General features: G+C 36.8%; 1 protein-coding gene and 1 long non-coding RNA gene across 2 annotated transcripts; both read left to right on the forward strand.

The window, feature by feature from the left end:
• Positions 1 to 7260: 7260 nt before the first annotated feature.
• Positions 7261 to 8811, forward strand: LOC133997264 (uncharacterized). Its single transcript, XR_009927273.1, has 3 exons — positions 7261 to 7326; positions 8132 to 8187; positions 8770 to 8811. It is a non-coding gene; the product is annotated as an uncharacterized LOC133997264 (long non-coding RNA).
• Positions 8812 to 8859: 48 nt separating this feature from the next.
• LOC133987093 (uncharacterized) lies at positions 8860 to 15238 on the forward strand. The gene is made up of 5 exons (XM_062426360.1): positions 8860 to 8984; positions 10784 to 11049; positions 12183 to 12296; positions 13551 to 13701; positions 14922 to 15238. The coding sequence occupies exons 2-5, from the start codon at positions 10801 to 10803 to the stop codon at positions 15236 to 15238; spliced, it is 831 nt and encodes a 276-aa protein (XP_062282344.1). The 5' UTR covers positions 8860 to 8984; positions 10784 to 10800.
• The last annotated feature ends 3383 nt before the right edge of the window (positions 15239 to 18621 follow it).

Consider the following 18621-nt stretch of genomic DNA (forward strand, 5'->3'; position numbering starts at 1 on the left):
GGTGTTACGTAATTAGGATACAAAAAAGGTAACTGTATTCCACTACAGTAACAGAAAAAAAGATGTAATCTGATTACAGGTACATTTATTTAAAATGGGGATTATTTAGCAGGATTTAAATTTTGAAACACATTTTACAATAAAGAAGGATTTACTATTATGCACTTTTAAAGTACCAAACCAAACAGCAGAAACGAGATGGAAATTAACTCACTGATCCATGTGCAGCGCATGACATGTGCAGATGTGCAGAGCGGGCGCACGTACACACACTTCACACACACACACACACACACACATTGAACTTAAAAGTTGGCAGGGAGAAAGAGCAGCTCTCCACTGGTATGATACGTCTTCAGAGCTGACAGTGTGTCAGTGGTCGTCGAACACGAGCCAAAGAAAACTCGGACTCTGCGGGCCAGTGGTGTTTCCCTGAGAATGTTACAGCACCGTGAATTGCGCAGTAATTACACCCACAATCGGCTCAGTTTTATGGACCTGTATCTAAAAGCAACACTGCTGGCTGTATGTCACAGCTAGAAACGATAAGTGTGTCTCCAAACTGAAACAAAGGTTGTGCGCATTTACACACGCGGTACAGCAGTGATAACTTCATTAACATCGGATCACAGTGATTAATGTTCTGTGTTCTGTTGCACATCTACACAGATCAGCTGGATTGTTTATAATAAAGCAGAAGTTATAAATGAACCCTGGGTCCCATCAGAGCTGTCAGAACATTTTTTATTTTTTAGTAGCTGAAAGTAGGCCAAAGCCTGACTGAAGATTTCCGTTATATCATTAAATATTAATTTGATATCATTCAAAAGATAGAGAGAGAGCAGTTAACATCAAGTCTCTGAACACACTAATATCTCCACCCTAACTGCTTGTGGCAATTTGCACTGGTCTTTCTCAATTACATGGTTTTATTTGCATAGAAAGTGGCCATATATACCCTGTGTCTTTATTATTGCATATTGGTTGTTGCAGTAATCCTAAAGTAATCAACTTACATCAACTTTAATATTGTGGTACTTGGAATATGTTACATTTCATTTTTTAACAGGTAACTAGTAACTGTATCGGAATACATTTTATATGCTATTGTGGGATGTGGCTGTAATGAATGAATGAATTGACTTTATTGTCCACCTTAGTGGAAACCTAGAGCACATGATCTTGACTGTTTAATAACTTGAAGTTCATCACACTGAAGGTCCTGAATCAGTTTAACAAAAATTAAAAAGACAACATGATAAAACACAGGACACGTTGAGTTCTACATAAAACCTTTTGTAGTTTTATAGCAGCAAATATTTATTGTGTACTATTTGTCCTACTGCCCCTCTTACCTTTTCCCTTATATCTTTACCCTTTTTTGGCAGGATGAGAACTATCGCCTACTAATAGAAAGACTCAGTAAGATCTACAATGAGCTGAAAGAGATAAGTTTGACCCTGTTCCAGATGCTCAGACATACCAGCACACTTCAGTCTCCCTCTGAACTGCGTCCCAGTGAGTAGACATGCAGCACATGTAGACTTGAGATAATGTTGCACTGAGCTGCACATTAATATGAATGATCATTTAATGAGACTGAATGTGACATTGTGACATTTTATTATTGTTTAGTATCTCTGACCTCATGCTTTAAGATTTAATGACAACATGGTGTGTGATTGTAGATTTGTCCCTGCTGTATTATTTGTAATAAATCTAATAAAACTGAACTTATGAAAGAGTTACAATGAACAAAGAAATGAGTCAAGAATATGGATGCTGATGAGGTTTTAATGAATTATTATATTTATTCACATTTACTAGAGATTCATTTTGTGTCTTCTTCTCTTTATCCTTTGCTGCATTCAATCATAAACCTTGATCAATCTATGGACCAAACAGAGGTGAGTGCAGAACAGTTCACCCTGATACATTTATGGTGAGACACATTTGAAGTGATGTACACAGCTTTAATGCAGGTTGAACATCGTTGACATACAGGAAGTCAGAGCAAAGATCTGAGAACTGGACTGATGTGATATTAAATATTAAATTATATAGTTTATATACTATTATGGGATGTGGATGGAAACCTAGAGCACATGATCTTGACTGTTTAATAACTTGAAGTTCATCACACTGAAGGTCCTGAATCAGTTTATCACAAATTAAAAAACAACAACATGAAACACACAGGACCTGTTGAGTTCTACAAAAAAACTTTTTGCAGTTTTATGGCAGCAAATATTTATTGTGTACTATTTGTACCTTTTCCCTTATAGCTTTACTCTTTTTTTGGCAGGTTAAGAACCCTCACCTGCTAATAAAGATCTTTAACATCCAAATGGAGGTGTCTCAGATTAGGAGTACCCTGTCCCAGCTCCAGAGGCTCAGACATACCAGAACAGTTCAGTCTCCCTCTGAACTGCCTCCCAGTGAGTAGACATGCAGCACATGTAGACTTGAGATAATGTTGCACTGAGCTGCACATTAATATGAATGATCATTTAATGTGACTGAATGTGACATTGTGACATTTTATTATTGTTTAGTATCTCTGACCTCATGCTTTAAGATTTAATGACAACATGGTGTGTGATTGTAGATTTGTCCCTGCTGTATTATTTGTAATAAATGTAATAAAACTGAACTTATGAAACAGTTACAATGAAAAAGAAACAAGTAAAGAATATTGATGATGATGAGGTTTTAATGAATTATTATATTTATTCACATTTAAAGGTTAATTTACATATTTTACTGTTATTCATAAGATATATTTCATTATTTGATATTTTTTTATACTGGAGATTCATTTTGTGTCTTCTTCTCTTTATCCTTTGCTGCATTCAATCATAAACCTTGATCAATCAGTGGACCAAACAGAGGTGAGTGCAGAACAGTTCACCCTGATACATTTATGGGTGAGACACATATGCCCCGACTTTGTCTGAATAGCAAATGCACTTTCACCGTTGTGTGCGCCCATAGACGTGTTGGTCTCAAAATCATATGTGGCCAGGCGCGTTGGTGGCACGTTGCTATTTTGAGGCAGAGGAAAGCGATTGCACCACTGACAAAAAAAAAAGGTCTGAAGTCAGACTATTGTCCTACTGTCACTCTTACCTTTTCCTCTTATTTCTTTACCCTTGGCAGGATGAGAACTATCACCTACTAATAGAAAGACTCAGTAAGATCCTCAATGAGCTGGAGGAGATTAAGAGGACCCAGCTCCAGAGGTTCATACAGACCAGCACAGATCATTCTCCCTCTGAACTGTCTCCCAGTGAGTAGACATGCAGCACATGTAGACTTGAGATAATGTTGCACTGAGCTGCACATTAATATGAATGATCATTTAATGAGACTGAATGTGACATTGTGACATTTTATTATTGTTTAGTATCTCTGACCTCATGCTTTAAGATTTAATGACAACATGGTGTGTGATTGTAGATTTGTCCCTGCTGTAATATTATATTATATTTCATCAATTTATTTGATATTTTCTATTCTGGAGATCTATTTTGTGTCTTCTTCTCTCCATCAGGTGAATCTCGTCCAACACTGGATCAGTCTGCGGACCAAACAGAGGTGAGTGCAGAACAGTTCACCCTGATACATTTATGGTGAGACACATTTGAAGTGATGGACACAGCTTTAATGCAGGTTGAACACCTTTGACATACAGGAAGTCAGAGCAAAGATCTGAGAACTGGACTGATGTGATATTAAAGATTTAAAAAAATGTATAGTTTATATGAAAACTAGAGCACATGATCTTGACTGTTTAATAACTTGAAGTTTATCACACTGAAGGTCCTGAATCAGTTTAACACAAATTAAAAAACAACAACATGATAAAACACAGGACACGTTGAGTTCTACATAAAACTTTTTGTAGTTTTATAGCAGCAAATATTTATTGTGTACTATTTGTCCTACTCCCCCTCTTACCTTTTCCTCTTGTATCTTTACCCTTTTTTGGCAGGATGAGAACAATCACCTACTAATAGAAAGACTCAGTAAGATATACAATGAGCTGGAGGAGATAATGAGGACCCTGTTCCAGAGGATCATACAGACCAGCACAGTTTATTCTCCCTCTGAACTGCCTCCCAGTGAGTAGACATGCAGCACATGTAGACTTGAGATAATGTTACACTGAGCTGCACATTAATATGAATGATCATTTAATGAGACTGAATGTGACATTGTGACATTTTATTATTGTTTAGTATCTCTGACCTCATGCTTTAAGATTTAATGACAACATGGTGTGTGATTGTAGATTTGTCCCTGCTGTATTATTTGTAATAAATGTAATAAAACTGAACTTATGAAACAGTTACAATGAAAAAAGAAATGAAGAAAGAATATTGATGCCAATGAAATTTTAATGAATTATTATATTTATTCACATTTAAAGGTTAATTTACATATTTTACACGGTCATATGATTTATTTCATTATATTTCATCAATTTATTTGATATTTTCTATTCTGGAGATCTATTTTGTGTCTTCTTCTCTCCATCAGTGGGTCCATACACACCTTTTTATCAGTCTGCGGACCAAACAGAGGTGAGTGCAGAACAGTTCACCCTGATACATTTATGGTGAGACACATTTGAAGTGATGGACACAGCTTTAATGCAGGTTGAACATCTTTGACATACAGGAAGTCAGAGCAAAGATCTGAGAACTGGACTGATGTGAGTCAGTCTGCTGGTCTCAGTGAGGACTCTAGCAGCAGCGTTTCTAAACTGCAGCTTTCTGATCAACATTTTAGAGAAACAGTTATGAGCGTCAGAAACTTTTTTACCACCTTTCTTTTCTTTTCCTGTTCTCTACAAAACACACAAACACATTGTTGTCATAGTAATGAACAGTTGAGCCTGTGCTTGATGCTGCAGTGCTGTTGTTGGTCTGAATGCAGCCTGACACACATTATATTTCTCCCACACCATCATTACACTTCCATCCATTATGTTCAGGAGTTTAATACTGTATGACCTTTGAATGTTTTTGATCACTTCATAGCACACATTTACAAGTTATTGTGTCTGAAAAACTTTTCTTTACCTTTCAAATATTCAGGTCAACTCTCATGTTACAAAGAGAAAACGAAGCAAGATGATACCATCTGCTGCAGGAGCTTCAGACAGGTAATTATACCATGAAATGACAAAATATAATCTTCTGTTCTTTAATTGTGAATGAGCTTTCATTATAAATTGTGCAATATAAAAAAGACTGTATATAAGAAATGGACGTAACATCCGTGACGTCACCCATTGGTTTGTGGACTGCTGCTCGGAAGCCAATAGTATCGGATCTGAGCAGCGCCATCTAGAACATTTCCGGTGTATGCTGGGAAAAATAAAAACACGGATTCTACTTATATGGGCATCAGGAGGAGCATGAGGCGCCCTCCTGAACCTGTGAATCAATCAACCTGTCAATCACGACGTAGCCACGCCCTAATGCATACCCTGCTTTATCGTCAAATATAAAATCATGGAGGCCAAAATGTCCCAAATGAACATCATACTGCATTGAAGAAGGCTTTAAACTAGCGATTGAGACCATAAACACATTTAGAAAACGTTTACTGAGGTTAGAAATCAAGTGAGAAGTTGGTGAATTCTCCATTGACTTGTATAGAGACGGAAGTCCTTTTGACACCAAGTCGCCCCCTGGTGGCCTTTTGATAGAATGCAGTTTGAAGTTACTTCAGCGTTGGCCTCCGCTCAGAGGACCGGAACTCCCCGCTTTGGTGGAAAGTACATGACATTTACTGAAGTACTGCACTTATGTTCAGATTTGAAGTACTTGTACTTTACATGAGTATTTTCATTTTAAATTTAAATTAATTTTACTTTAGTAGGATTTTTCATTTCGCAATGGAATTTTGGTATTTCTACATTGTTGTATTGGTACTTTTACTTTAGAGAATAATCTTAGTACTTCTTTCTTCACTGGTAACATAGATCAGTATAAATACTATTAAATGTTGCAGTCTTGATTCAGAGCAAAACTTCTTCTATTAAACATATTTTATTTTTCAGTTATAGTATTTCACCGCCTTTGGCTCAACCAATAATGCAACAGCAATCTACATCTGGTAAGTGTATCTAAATGGGCTGATAGCCACTTGACAGAAAGTAACTAAGTACATTTACTTAAGTACTTAATTTCAAATTTGAGGTATGTTTGAGTATTTCAGTTTTAATTCACTCTTTACTTTTACTCCACTATCATTGATCTCTGTTGTAGCCATAATTATTCAAAAATGTCCATATTTTAAGGTGCTTGTACTTTTCTTAAATATTTTCATTTTATGAAACTTTATAATTCCACTCTGTTACATTTAGAGGGAAATATTGTACTTTCTACTCCACTACATTTACAGCTGTAGTTACTTTTCAGGTAAACTTTTTACATACAATAAAATAATGATGAGCTTATAAATTGTATCGCACTGTTAAATATTAAAGTGATTACAAAAATGTTTTGGCTTATAAAACAACAACTTTATTTCTTTTTTTCTTTTTTTTTTTACCCAAACTATCATCTCATATTCATCTTGTGACCCTTATAAAATATTTCAAACCAGCTCCAACAGTAAAATGCTGCTGATCCACTGACTGTTAAATGTATGCATTTATTATGCATATATGGGTTCCCGCTCTGACCTTTTTTGTGTACTATTTTTATCATTATTAAGGCAAAAGAACACAATTTATGTCCATCAACATTATAATGAATAGGCTTAAGCTTAGTTTGCATCCAGCGTGCTGCGTGTTACGGTCCCATACCACATAGGCAATCCACAAGGTCAGACTCAGAAGAACATGCTTGTGGTTTTTAATCCTGTTGCGTTGTGATAATTGATCGGCTGTGTTGTGTTTTGCCAGCGCACAGCATAAGAACACACACATGTGCTGCATGTTTTATGAGGGTAAACTGTCTGCCTACGTTTTCCTGAATATATTTCACCAGTGTTAAGTGTTATTTCAGCCACAGCCGGATATCTGAAAAATTACTTACTTTAGTACTTTAAGTACATTTTGCTGGTAATACTTCAATACTTTTAGAGGGATGTTAAATTAACACTTTTTACTTGTAAGTATTCTTCTGTGTGGTATTGATACCATTGATACCATATTGATTTGAATTGAGCATTTTTAACTTTTTTCGTGTTTTCTTTTTCCCACCGGATGACTCTCATCTCACATTTGATTCCAACACAGAGCCTGATCTGTCTGCAGGCAAAAAAGTGATGATGATGTCTGAGTGGTTCCCCCCGGCACTCTCACCGGTGAGACACACTATAGATGATGGACGCAGCTTTAAAGCAGATTAAAGTCTTATCACAGCTGGTCGATCAGTTGTTCGCCTTGAGGAAGAAAGCAGATGTTGAGGAGGGAAATCATTTTGCTCCAGAAAGCTAAATTCAAAGTGCTTTAGATAATACATTAAACAGCATTACGATCACAGTTAAATGGAACACCAGGCAATATAAAGGGAAATATAATTAGGGTTTAAAACATGTTAAATGAAATGGAAGATAGAAATATGTTTATGTTGAAAGAAACCAAATAAACTGAAGAATAAAAAATGCTGTGTTGTTACAGTGTTCTGGAGAAGCAGACTCACACCCACACTTTAAAACCCCTAGCATTAGTCAGTGTTGCCGGGTAGGATTTCTTCCTGCTATAATAGTAGTAGTAGTATTTTTGTTGCTGCTCTGACAAAAGAATAACCCAAACACAGTTTTTTGTTGCTCTTTATAATATTATTGTTTTATTTAACTATGTGACTGTTAATAAATATTTTGAGCTGTGGACAGAATGAGACATGAAGAAGTCATCTTGGGTTCCAGGAAAGATTAATCGAAATGTTTTACCATTTTTGGACCAAGCAACGATTCCACTAATCAAGAAAATCAACAGATAATGAAAGCAATTGTTAATTGCAGCTCTGCTATCATTAATACATTCCAATGTTTACCCTGATCTAAAATAATGTACTTAATTAAATATGTATGATGCATATTTTTAATCACTTAAAAACTACAAGTTTTTAAATTTCGAAAACTCATTTTGTGCCTCTCTAAAATCTAGGGCCCATCCTGCTTTACACCTGAACTGCTACATGAACCTGGACACATTTCATACAGGTAATCAGACCATGAAACAGTAAAATATGGTTTCCTCTGCTTTAATGGTTATCATTGTAAATACAGTAAGGATTTATTTTTATTAAGTGGACAGATCATGTGATGAGGCACTGATCACCTTCATCATGATATCATACTCTGTTTCATGTTCATCACAAAAACATGGATAGGTGCTGTACACTAGGGATAACTTTAGAAGCAAAATCTAAAGTTAGCTGGCAGCCGGTGACAGAAGCTAAATAAGATCCTGCTGTGGACAGTTATCCACCTAGCTTCAATGCCAGATATGCATTATGAGAAGAGGTGTTTGAATGAGGCTGTGTCGTCCACGTGAGCCATTTGAGGCAGGTGGCACTAGCCTACCTGAAGGAGACAAACAAGTTTACTAGCCAATCAAGATTGACGTAATGAGATTAATGCTTCTGAGGGCGGCATGTGCAGAGCACATGGAGAAGATTTCAAAGTCTTGTGAGATGGCATTCAGTATTTATCCACATAAAGAATGAACTGGTTCGCCTGCTGAATTTAGACTTGTTCTTATAACCGATACTTCTTCCACCACTGTCATTCTGTTTTATTCAGGTTCTCGTGTCCTGGTCCAGGTTTTTTCCAGTGTATGCTGACGAAGCTGATATTTACTATGGATCGGGAGGGTGAGTTGTTATACAAGACTGTCCAGTGGGATGAAAACCTTATTCAGTCAGCTGGAAAGAGACCTGCAGGTCCACTATTTGACATCAAGTGTTCAGAAGAAGCTGTCTCTAAGCTGCACCTCCGACACTGTGAAAAACAACCTGGTAAGCAATCATGTCCTTTCTTGCTTTTTGTTTAAGCTTACTGGAAGTCACATAAATTATATCAAAGCTTAAATGTCAGTGAGTATAAATACTGTATAAAGTAAAAGATCTTCAAAACCAAGTTTCATTATACACCTTATACTGTTTCCTGGGGAAGTTCATATGAAACTGATACTAATCTTCATACTTCAATAATAATTGTAAACACAACTACGTATTATTACTTACAGAGAACTAACAAAATCACTGTTAATTAAATTAAAGGCTCTAAAAATGTAAAAATTGTCCCCACAATTGTCCCCACTAGGAGGATAATGGTTCAAATGTAACCGAACATCCTCTATAATTTTGAGACATTGGGCCAGATGCAAGAATATTTTCGTACATTTATCCTAAATTTCTCTTACTTTTTTCATGAAGTGGACCTGTATGAGTGTGCTACATCAGATTCACCAGGAAACGTAGATGAGCTGCGTAAACATGATGAATCCCACCTGTTCTAAATGAACGTGCATTCCTGAGAAAAGGAAATTAGCATAATTGACGCCCACAAAATACCATATATGGTCAGGCATCCGGCAGGTTGTAGAGAAGCTCCATTCATGAAAATGACACCAGAGAACTTTACCAGCTCTCAAACTGAGGTCCACAGCCACAGACATGTGGGGTGTCCTGGTACCTCTGTAAGGCTGAGTGAAAGTCCCTCATGAGCAATAATTTACAAATTAAGCACTGGGCGGCCACAGCGCTGTCCCGATTGGGCCGTCTTTTTGTGCTCGCATGATCAGGTAGACCAAGCTTTTCTCGTCATTGGGTTGACCAATCCATCTGATACAGCACGGCACACAGGCTTTGAGCCAGACTTATGGAGCCGAATTTTAAAATTTTGCAAATTTAAAACATGTAAATGTTGAAGTTCTAACCAATCTGCTGATGCCCGACTATCATGCTGGAGACTGGGGTTTGTTTCCCACTTGGGCCATAAAGATTCACGTGCCGTAGACCCGGACGAGTGTGGGGAAAATTTTGAAGGGTGAATGTTATGGATGCATTTATAAAATATAACCCTAACCCTGTGGGAACATAGGGCCTAATTTTGAAAAGAAAGTTAGAAATGTGGGAACATAGAGCTGACCCCCAACTACTAATGTTTATTGCCCAGGCACATGCAGAGCTTTCAGCGACAGAAATTGTATGCGTGCCCACAGCCTGTGAACCATCCTTTGAGGCATGTGACACCCTACAAGCACAGCTGCAAGCCTTCTATGCTCCTATGAAAAGGCTTAAAGCAATATCCATGTCAATTGTCCCAAAGGGGACAGTTCCCCGTACATATAGAAAATGTTTACGTGGAGAGATAGTCACTTCACTCAGAGGACCAAAGTCACAATGTAACCAAATGATTTTTGGCCCTATACAAAATCCATCTTGATACGACAGATAAGTTATTACCTGAAACTATCTAAAAGTTGAAATTCAGGTTGCATGTTCAAAAAAATTAGGACACATTGTATTGCAGTCAAATGAGTCAATTTATGGAGCAGATGAAGTGAACAACTGAAAACACGTAGAACATGTAGTAAGTTTAATAAAAAAAAACACAATAAAAAGCAAGTGAGGAAAAAAATTACTGAACAAATATAAAAATGGATGATTGGAAATAGACATTGCCTTGGAAGGACAGGAAACAGGATATGTAAGGTGTGGGTTTTTTTGGTGCTATTGTGCAATGTTAAATTTAGAGGTTCAGTGGGTTAAAAGGGAGATTATATTAATAGTTGATGGTTCTGTGTTTACAGCATCGCTCTCTGACCTCATGTCTGTTGTTCACATCACTGACAATGGAATGAGCCTCCTTGAGCCGCTGGAGATTACAGACACTCACGTGGTTGTGGATGTCCCTCACCTCTCAGCCTGGGGTTTGGTATGGGATATCAAAAGGTTTTTCAGCCCAGATCCAAAACCAATATGTGGTCAAGTTCTGCTGTTTCATCGACCAACGTATAAGGGGCAACGTCCAAAACTCAACGTGTTTCTACTGCCAGAAAATGTGCTAGTGCAGGAGGTAAAAGCTCTTTCTATAATAACTTACTATCAGTTCATAATCATTTTAAAGTCACAGCTTCCATAATTAGCCAAAATAAATGTAATTATCAGTCAACGACACACTTTCCTCCTCTTTATACTTATCAAAGTTTGTTATGCTATTGTATGAATCGTTCTCTTCAGATGCATTTTGAGAAAGAATTTTACTGTAAAACCTCCGATTTTAAGTTGTTTTTCTGTGATTTCTCTTATCACTCACATGGTCTAATGCTGCAAACTCAATCTTTACTTTATTTTACTTGTACAACAGCGAATTTCTGCCACCATGACAGAAAAATGTTGCTCAGTCTCCCAATATAACAGAAAATTATTGTTCCATTTTAACAGAAAAATGATGTCTATTTCAAACCAATATTACCTATCCTAACTTAGGCAACAAGAAGGTTCAACATATACATATAAAGTGGCTTGACCACAGGTAAAGCCAATGAAAAAGGAAAAATAATTTTTTTAAAAAATGTAAAGCAGTACAAAGACATATATCTCATTTTATCTTACAAAACCTTTCTATCTATTGCAAAAGTTATATAAAAAGATAAAATAATAAACTGGTTTATCATAAAAGTTGTTAAAACGGCTGTTGTGATGTCTCATTTTGGATCTCACACATTTAATATCTGTTTTTCATTTGTTACCCATCAATGGTTTAGTTGTTGATATTAAACATCTCCATTAATCCCCTTAGGAACACCATTCAATATAATTCACCCCAGTCTACCACCACTTAGTACGACCTCAATAATAAACATAAAGTAGAATTATCAACAAAAAATGAAAATGTATAAACTTGAAAAAAGTAGAATTTATTGAAGAGCTGTTGTATTGGATTGAATTAGATTGCACAGGTGTCGCTAATAAAGTGGTCGGTGACTGTATGTCACAGTATGTACTGCAGTTCTTTTTTCCTTTAACTGTCACCTGTTTGTATATACACTGCTTATACAAGTTATCACACTTTTGTTTTTTACTCTTGTCATAATTTACCTTTACATCTCCATAATTCAACTATGGGAAACAAAAGAGTTTTATGTCTTGGGGTTGTCCTGTCTTGTTGTACCAAAGTCATTGTCTAATGAAAATGTTCTAATGAAGGTGAAGGAACAACAAGAAAAAGCTGAGTATATTGATGTCCCTTCCTCCTGTGACCTCATTGAAGGCCAAACCTACAGTCTGGAATGTTCTGAGGTATATAAAGTGCAGCCTCCGGTGAGTACGTTCAATTCAAATATAAAACATGTCTCTGTTACTGCTGTAACAGGCTAACACAACATAATGAAAGTGATACCCAGAGTGTTATACTACTATGAAAAACAAGTAATATGGTATCAACTGGATGTATAAATAAGCTACTGTGTCATGCTTATAAAACAATAACAAAGAGCTGAAATATGCTAAAATGCTCCATAGAGCAGAGCAGAACTGCAGAAACAGTTGATGCTGTATTAGTGACACCTTTCATATTAGACACAGTAATTAGATTAATTGTTAAAGGGGACATATGCACATTTACAGGTTTGTTTATATTCTGGGGGACCACTGGAACATCTTTCATGACTTCCAGTTAAAAACTCCTTATTTATCTTATAGGCCTACTGGTCCTTTATGCAGCTCCTCAGCTCAGCCTCTGTCTGAAACAGGCTGGTTTAGCTCCCGTCATTTTAAGGCCCTCCTCCCGATGAGCCCACTCTGTTCTGATGTTGTGTCGAGCAAATATCTGAGCACATGGAAAAACCTTAGCAACAACGGTAGCAACCAAGGCTATGTAACGTGTACGACAAACTGACATCAGCTTACTTTACGGCTTATTTTCGAGGTCTCTTAATATTTTTTAAGCTCCTGAACATTTTCAGAATAATTTGCAGATATTGAACGGTCATGATGGATGGTCTTGCGGTGGTGCTATTTAGTACAAATAAGAAGAAAATAACATGTTAGGTTGGTTTAGTTGGTGAGTGAAGATGTATTATATTCATTATATGTTTTTATAAATTAGACTTTATCTAATGGAAAATGCTCAGTTTTCAGTGTGTAGTTTTGTGTTTCAACTGTTTATTAATAATTTTGGAAAAATTGATAACTATGTATAAGCCTAAATATCATGATAATTAACCATCAAAAAAATGGTCAAGTCTAATTTATTAAATATATATATGAAGAATCAGCATGTACTAACTAATCCAATTTAGTACTTCTGTTTTTTCTTATAATTTGTATCAAATTGCATAGCCATTTTGGTCAAATGTTGTTTTTTTTAATTGACCACTAAATACCTAAAAATTGCACAAACTTTGACAATCATAACTGCATGCAAATAAAAAAAAATTAAAAAAAAGCATAATACGTCCCCTTTAATATTAAAAAAGACGATTAAATCCAGTTTTAACTTTCTATGGTCTTGAATGCACATTTACATTAAATAATAAGAAAAATAAAAAATAATTGAGACTCTGTTGTTTGCAGTGTGCGCGATTTAACTTAAAGTATGGACCAAATTACCACAAAACGTTTGAGATTCGACTGACTCCGAGCACAGATGACGTGACTGTGACAGTCCAAGACCAAGAGAAGAAACAAGTCTGGGAGTATGATGTTGAACTACCTGGTAAAGAAGGTATAGCTTTGTTATTTATACATTTTTCATTCACACATTGGAAAATTCAAGATTGCTTTTATACAGATCATTCTTCTGTTGGTCTGCATTAATTCACAATTCATGTTTTTATTGCAGTGCATGCTCTGTTAAAACTCAAGTAGCAGCCATAAACGCAATGATCACATCACTGAGCTGGAAACGTACTTGAAGCAGACAGTGATGAAATAATGATTTAGATACTTAAGTAAAGGTACCTATACAGCAATGTGAAAAATACTCATTATTATATATTTCATTCCAACCAAGCGGGAGCACACCAGGCTTGACTCATTTAATCAACTGATCTCAGTCTTCAGACAGTTGATTGGGCGAATTGTGTGCTATTGATTGGTTGGAACAAAAACCTGCAGACACAGTCCACTATGCACAGTCATCGCAGCTCAAGCAAAAAAATAGAATTTCTGCATATTACTGTTGCTGGAGGTGGAGCTAGTTTCAACAACTTTGAATGTTGTTAAAATGTTGATATGCTATGTATTAAACATGTTGAAACATAGATTCTGTGTATCTGAGATTTGCATAAAATGTACAATGCCAACATTTTATTCTGGCGACTGGGCTTACAGCATAGAGAGATCAAATATATCAGACTTTGGATATGCACAGTACTAGTTGTTATCAATTCATTATTGGTTTGCTTCTACAAGAGATTTGTTGTGTTTAATATACTACCATATTCATTCCACATAAATCTATGAATGGATGCATGACGTTTATCATATCAAACTATACCTTTGTTTCTGGTTCTGATTCATTGTCAGCCTCAATCTCAACTGCTGTGTCAACCCAGTCTGCAGCCTTTCTGATGGCCCCTGCTGGAGGAGGTGAGCAACACTCTGTTCAGATAACGTACAAAAACTGAGTGTTTACACAGGACTATAGAAAGGATTTTTTTTTTCTATTGACAAGAAAAATCTAAATGTGCCTTTCAAGAGCTTTTACACTGAACGGCATTAACGACAAGTACATTTGAAGAGGCTTTTGGAATGAACAGGAGGAATGATTACAATGAGGAAAACCTCTTTTACTGTTCATATTGACACCTGACTGCTGGTTTAAGACATACTTGAAAAGTTGTGACCCTGTCCTTTAAGACTTGTGGTCACTAATCAATGTGACTTACCAGGTTTGCAGAGGTGATAATAGGCAAGATTCCTCTCTCTCACCTTATCTTTCAGGTTCTGGCCCAAGAAGGGAAAATCTACAAGGTATTGAGACCCTTCCAAGGGATGAAGAAAAGAGGCTGTTCTCAGTTCGGACAGAGTTTATTAACCGAGTGTCCAGTTCTGTTCTTAAAGACCTGCTGGATGCACTTCTACAACACGGGGTCATCAACAAAGGGGAAATGGATTCGATCCAAGTAATGCCCAGGGCAGACAAAGCACGAGAGCTGATTGACACTGTGCTGAGAAAGGGCAAAAAGGCCTCTAAAATTCTGATGGATACCTTCTCTGAGGTAGATCCATTTGTTTATGCAACTCTGCAGTTACAATGATCAGAAATCAACAATCTCAGATCTCACCACCCACCTATGATCCATCAAAATGAATCTCATGCTCCTCAGTCCTCACAAACTTTGAACAGATTTTGGGGCACAGGAGGTAGATTGGGTGGTTACCAGCTCCCCCAGTCCACATGTCAAAGTGTCCTTGGCAAGATACTTAACCCCACATTTCTCCCTGTGGCTGTTCAGTTGACACCTGCCATCAGTGTATAAATGTGTAAATATGACTTTTATAAAAGCACTTTGAGTGGTTGGAAGACTAGAAAGGCACATTATAAGTGCAGTCCATTTACCATTTCTCTCTCCTCATTGACCCATCTTCTCACATATGAACCCCCCAAATACTGTACATGTCCCTTGGATATTATTTGCTCATGCCTACTGGTGCTGGACACTGTTGGGTGTAGCATTTTATCAATAATTAATAGCTCTTTGGTCTGTGGCTATATCCCTGCCTGTTGCTGTCATGTCAACATGCTGTCATTCACCCTCTGTCTGTTCCTGACAATTACCGACAATTCTCAATGCTCTAGTTTTTATTCAAAGTTCTTGAAAAAGTGGTTTTCTTTCAACTCATCTCTTTCTTGGATACATTCAGCATACAGGACAAATTACAGTCAAGTTTCAGGACGCTCCATAGCACAGACTCTGCTCTCCTAAGGGTAACTAATGATTTGTTCTTGTCTTTAGATTCAAGAAATTACACTATATTAATGCTTTTAGATCTCTCAGCAGCTAATTATTTGGAGAGTGTAGTTCATGCTTTTTTTCCTTCAAGTTGACGACTCCAATTTTCTCTATGTAGGAATCAGTCTGTCAGCTCTATCTCACCTGTATCTGGTTCAAAAAGCAGCAGTGAGACTCCTCACTGGTACCAAGAAAAGAGACCATATCTCCCCTGTACTGGTCTCTTTTCACTGGTTACCAGTGAGGTACAGAATTGATTTTAAGGCTCTTGTATTTGTTTTTTTAAACACTGTATGGAGTGGCACTGTCTTACATATCTAAATTACTCAATCCTTATTCTACATCCGAACCCCTCAGATCTGCTGACAGAATCATTGCTCTTTCAGCTGTTGGCCCAAAATTGTGGAATAGTCTGCCACTGATGATTAGATCGTCCCCCTCCATTGATGTCTTTGAAATATCTTAAGCCCCTCAGTTATCTTCATGAAGTCATTTCTGACCACAGTTGTATTAGTTGTATTTACTTGATGTATATGAACACCTGTCTGTGTTGTGGTTTTATTTGAATTTCTATCTTATTTGTGACTGTGTTGTTATTTTTTATCCTGTTTGATTGTAACATCAATCAAAATCTCTATGTAAAGCACTTTGGTCAATGTCTGTTTTTAAATGTGCTACAGAAATAAATAGACTTGACTTGACTTGAATTGACAAAAGGAAACTGTGGACTACTGTGGTGAAATCAATTAATCCTAAAATCTCCATGGTTAAAGCACATACCACATAGCCGACCACATAACCACCTAACACCTTACAGACAAGAAATGACAGGTCCATGTACAATTAGGATATCCATTGATACAGAATAACACCCACGTCAATTTGCTGTGTACAGAGAAAATGTCCTGAAGCCCTACGGTACACATTTTTTATATAGTTATACAATCTTTTATAAGCACTTCTTTAACTTTAACTTATGGCACCAATAAGGATTGCTTTCAATTGTGTTGTACATGTACAATGACAATAAAGACTATTCTATTCTATCGATTTCTCCCCATTATTTTCTTTAAATGAAAAAGTGTGTACATTGTGCAGAATATGCAAAAAAACCAATCAATATTTGTACTTGGTCATGGCACCAAGGCGAGATGTATTCAAGACATCAAATAGGGAAATTAATGTGTTTTATGCCAAATTGTGTGCGCTATGATCAACATATTGAGAACAGTATGTTGCTAAGGAAGTGAATATATACCATGATCATGTACAGAATAGAGGAAACATATGAACATAGAGTATATGGTGTTGTATGGTGAAGTACGTTATTCAGCCCTGTGGGGAAATTGATCTTCTTTGTTTGACCCATCCTCACTAGGAGCAGTGGGCTGGGGACCAACTCCAGTTCTTTTTGCCAGTGCCTTGGTCAGGACCACTAACAGAAGTATGACTCTAACATTACATAATCCATGCCTTCATCACATGTCGGCTGGATTACTGTAATGCACTTTATTTTGGAGTCGATCAGTCCTCCATCGCACGTCTCCAGTTGGTGCAAAATGCAGCCGCTCGACTCTTAACTGGAGTACATAAGAGAGAGCACATTACTCCCATCCTAGCTTCCCTCCACTGGCTGCCTGTGCATTTTAGAGTCCATTTTAAGATTCTTTTATTTGTTTTTAAATCTTTAAATGGTCTGGCCCCTCTTTACCTCTCTGAGCTCCTTCACCCCCACGCTCCTGCTCGGTGCCTCAGGTCAGCGTATCTGCTGCTCCTGGAGGTACCAAGGTCAAAGCGGAAGCTCAGAGGGGACAGAGCATTTTCTGTTGCCGCTCCTAAATTATGGAACGAGCTTCCTTTTAACATTAGACAAGCCTCCTCACTGTCCATTTTTAAAACTTGTCTTAAAACCCATTTTTATTCCTTGGCTTTCAACCATGCATGAGACTCTGTTCCTGTTTTAGTGTTTTATGGTTTGTTTTTAGTTATTGTTTTATTGTTTTTAATTAGTTTTAAAAACAATAAACGATTATTATAGTATTTATTTCTTGTTAATTGTTTTATGTTCCTGTGTTGTTTTATTTATTTGTGTACAGCACCTTGTTTCAGCTGTGGTTGTTTTAAAGTGCTTTATAAATAAAGTTGAGTTGAGTTGAGTACATGTCTTTAATGGTGGAAGATAACCAGCGCACCAAGTAGAAACCCATTCAAACTCCACACAGAAAGGACCTGGGATAGCTGGGGTTCAAACCCAAGACCTTCTTGCACCTGTGGGGCCACAGTGCTAACCCCTGAGCCACAGTACCATCCGTTCAATTGATTTCATCGGTCAGATGTCCATATAATTGTCTGTAAAAAGTTACATTTTTGTTTAAAGATGTTTTAAGATGCAAATATAATGTACACATCTGTAAAAAGTGTGTGTATTTATATAGGTTACATTACAGTATATAGTTATTTATATATTTTTATGTTGATCTTTTTGTAACTCCTCTATCAGTCCTCTCCGCTCTCCATTGAACTCGTTCTCCACTCCACATCTCAAAGCTCGTCTGTCAAAAATTGTGGTCCAGAATGTGACAATTCCGGATGTTGCGTCCACTGATCCTAAGTAAGTCTATTGCTGTCAGCCTTTAGTCAACTTTGCTTTTTTATTTTATCTTTGCAAATTTAAAAACAAAAAATAC

This window comes from Scomber scombrus, chromosome 2 (genome assembly GCF_963691925.1).
Source record: "Scomber scombrus chromosome 2, fScoSco1.1, whole genome shotgun sequence".
NCBI lineage: Eukaryota > Metazoa > Chordata > Actinopteri > Scombriformes > Scombridae > Scomber > Scomber scombrus.

Coding starts and splice junctions, on each gene's coding strand:
- LOC133987093 (XM_062426360.1), top strand. CDS start 10,801: ATGTCTGTTGTTCACATCACTGACAATGGAATGAGCCTCCTTGAGCCG. Junction 11,050..12,182: donor AAAATGTGCTAGTGCAGGAG/GTAAAAGCTCTT, acceptor GTTCTAATGAAG/GTGAAGGAACAACAAGAAAA. Junction 12,297..13,550: donor TATATAAAGTGCAGCCTCCG/GTGAGTACGTTC, acceptor TGTTGTTTGCAG/TGTGCGCGATTTAACTTAAA.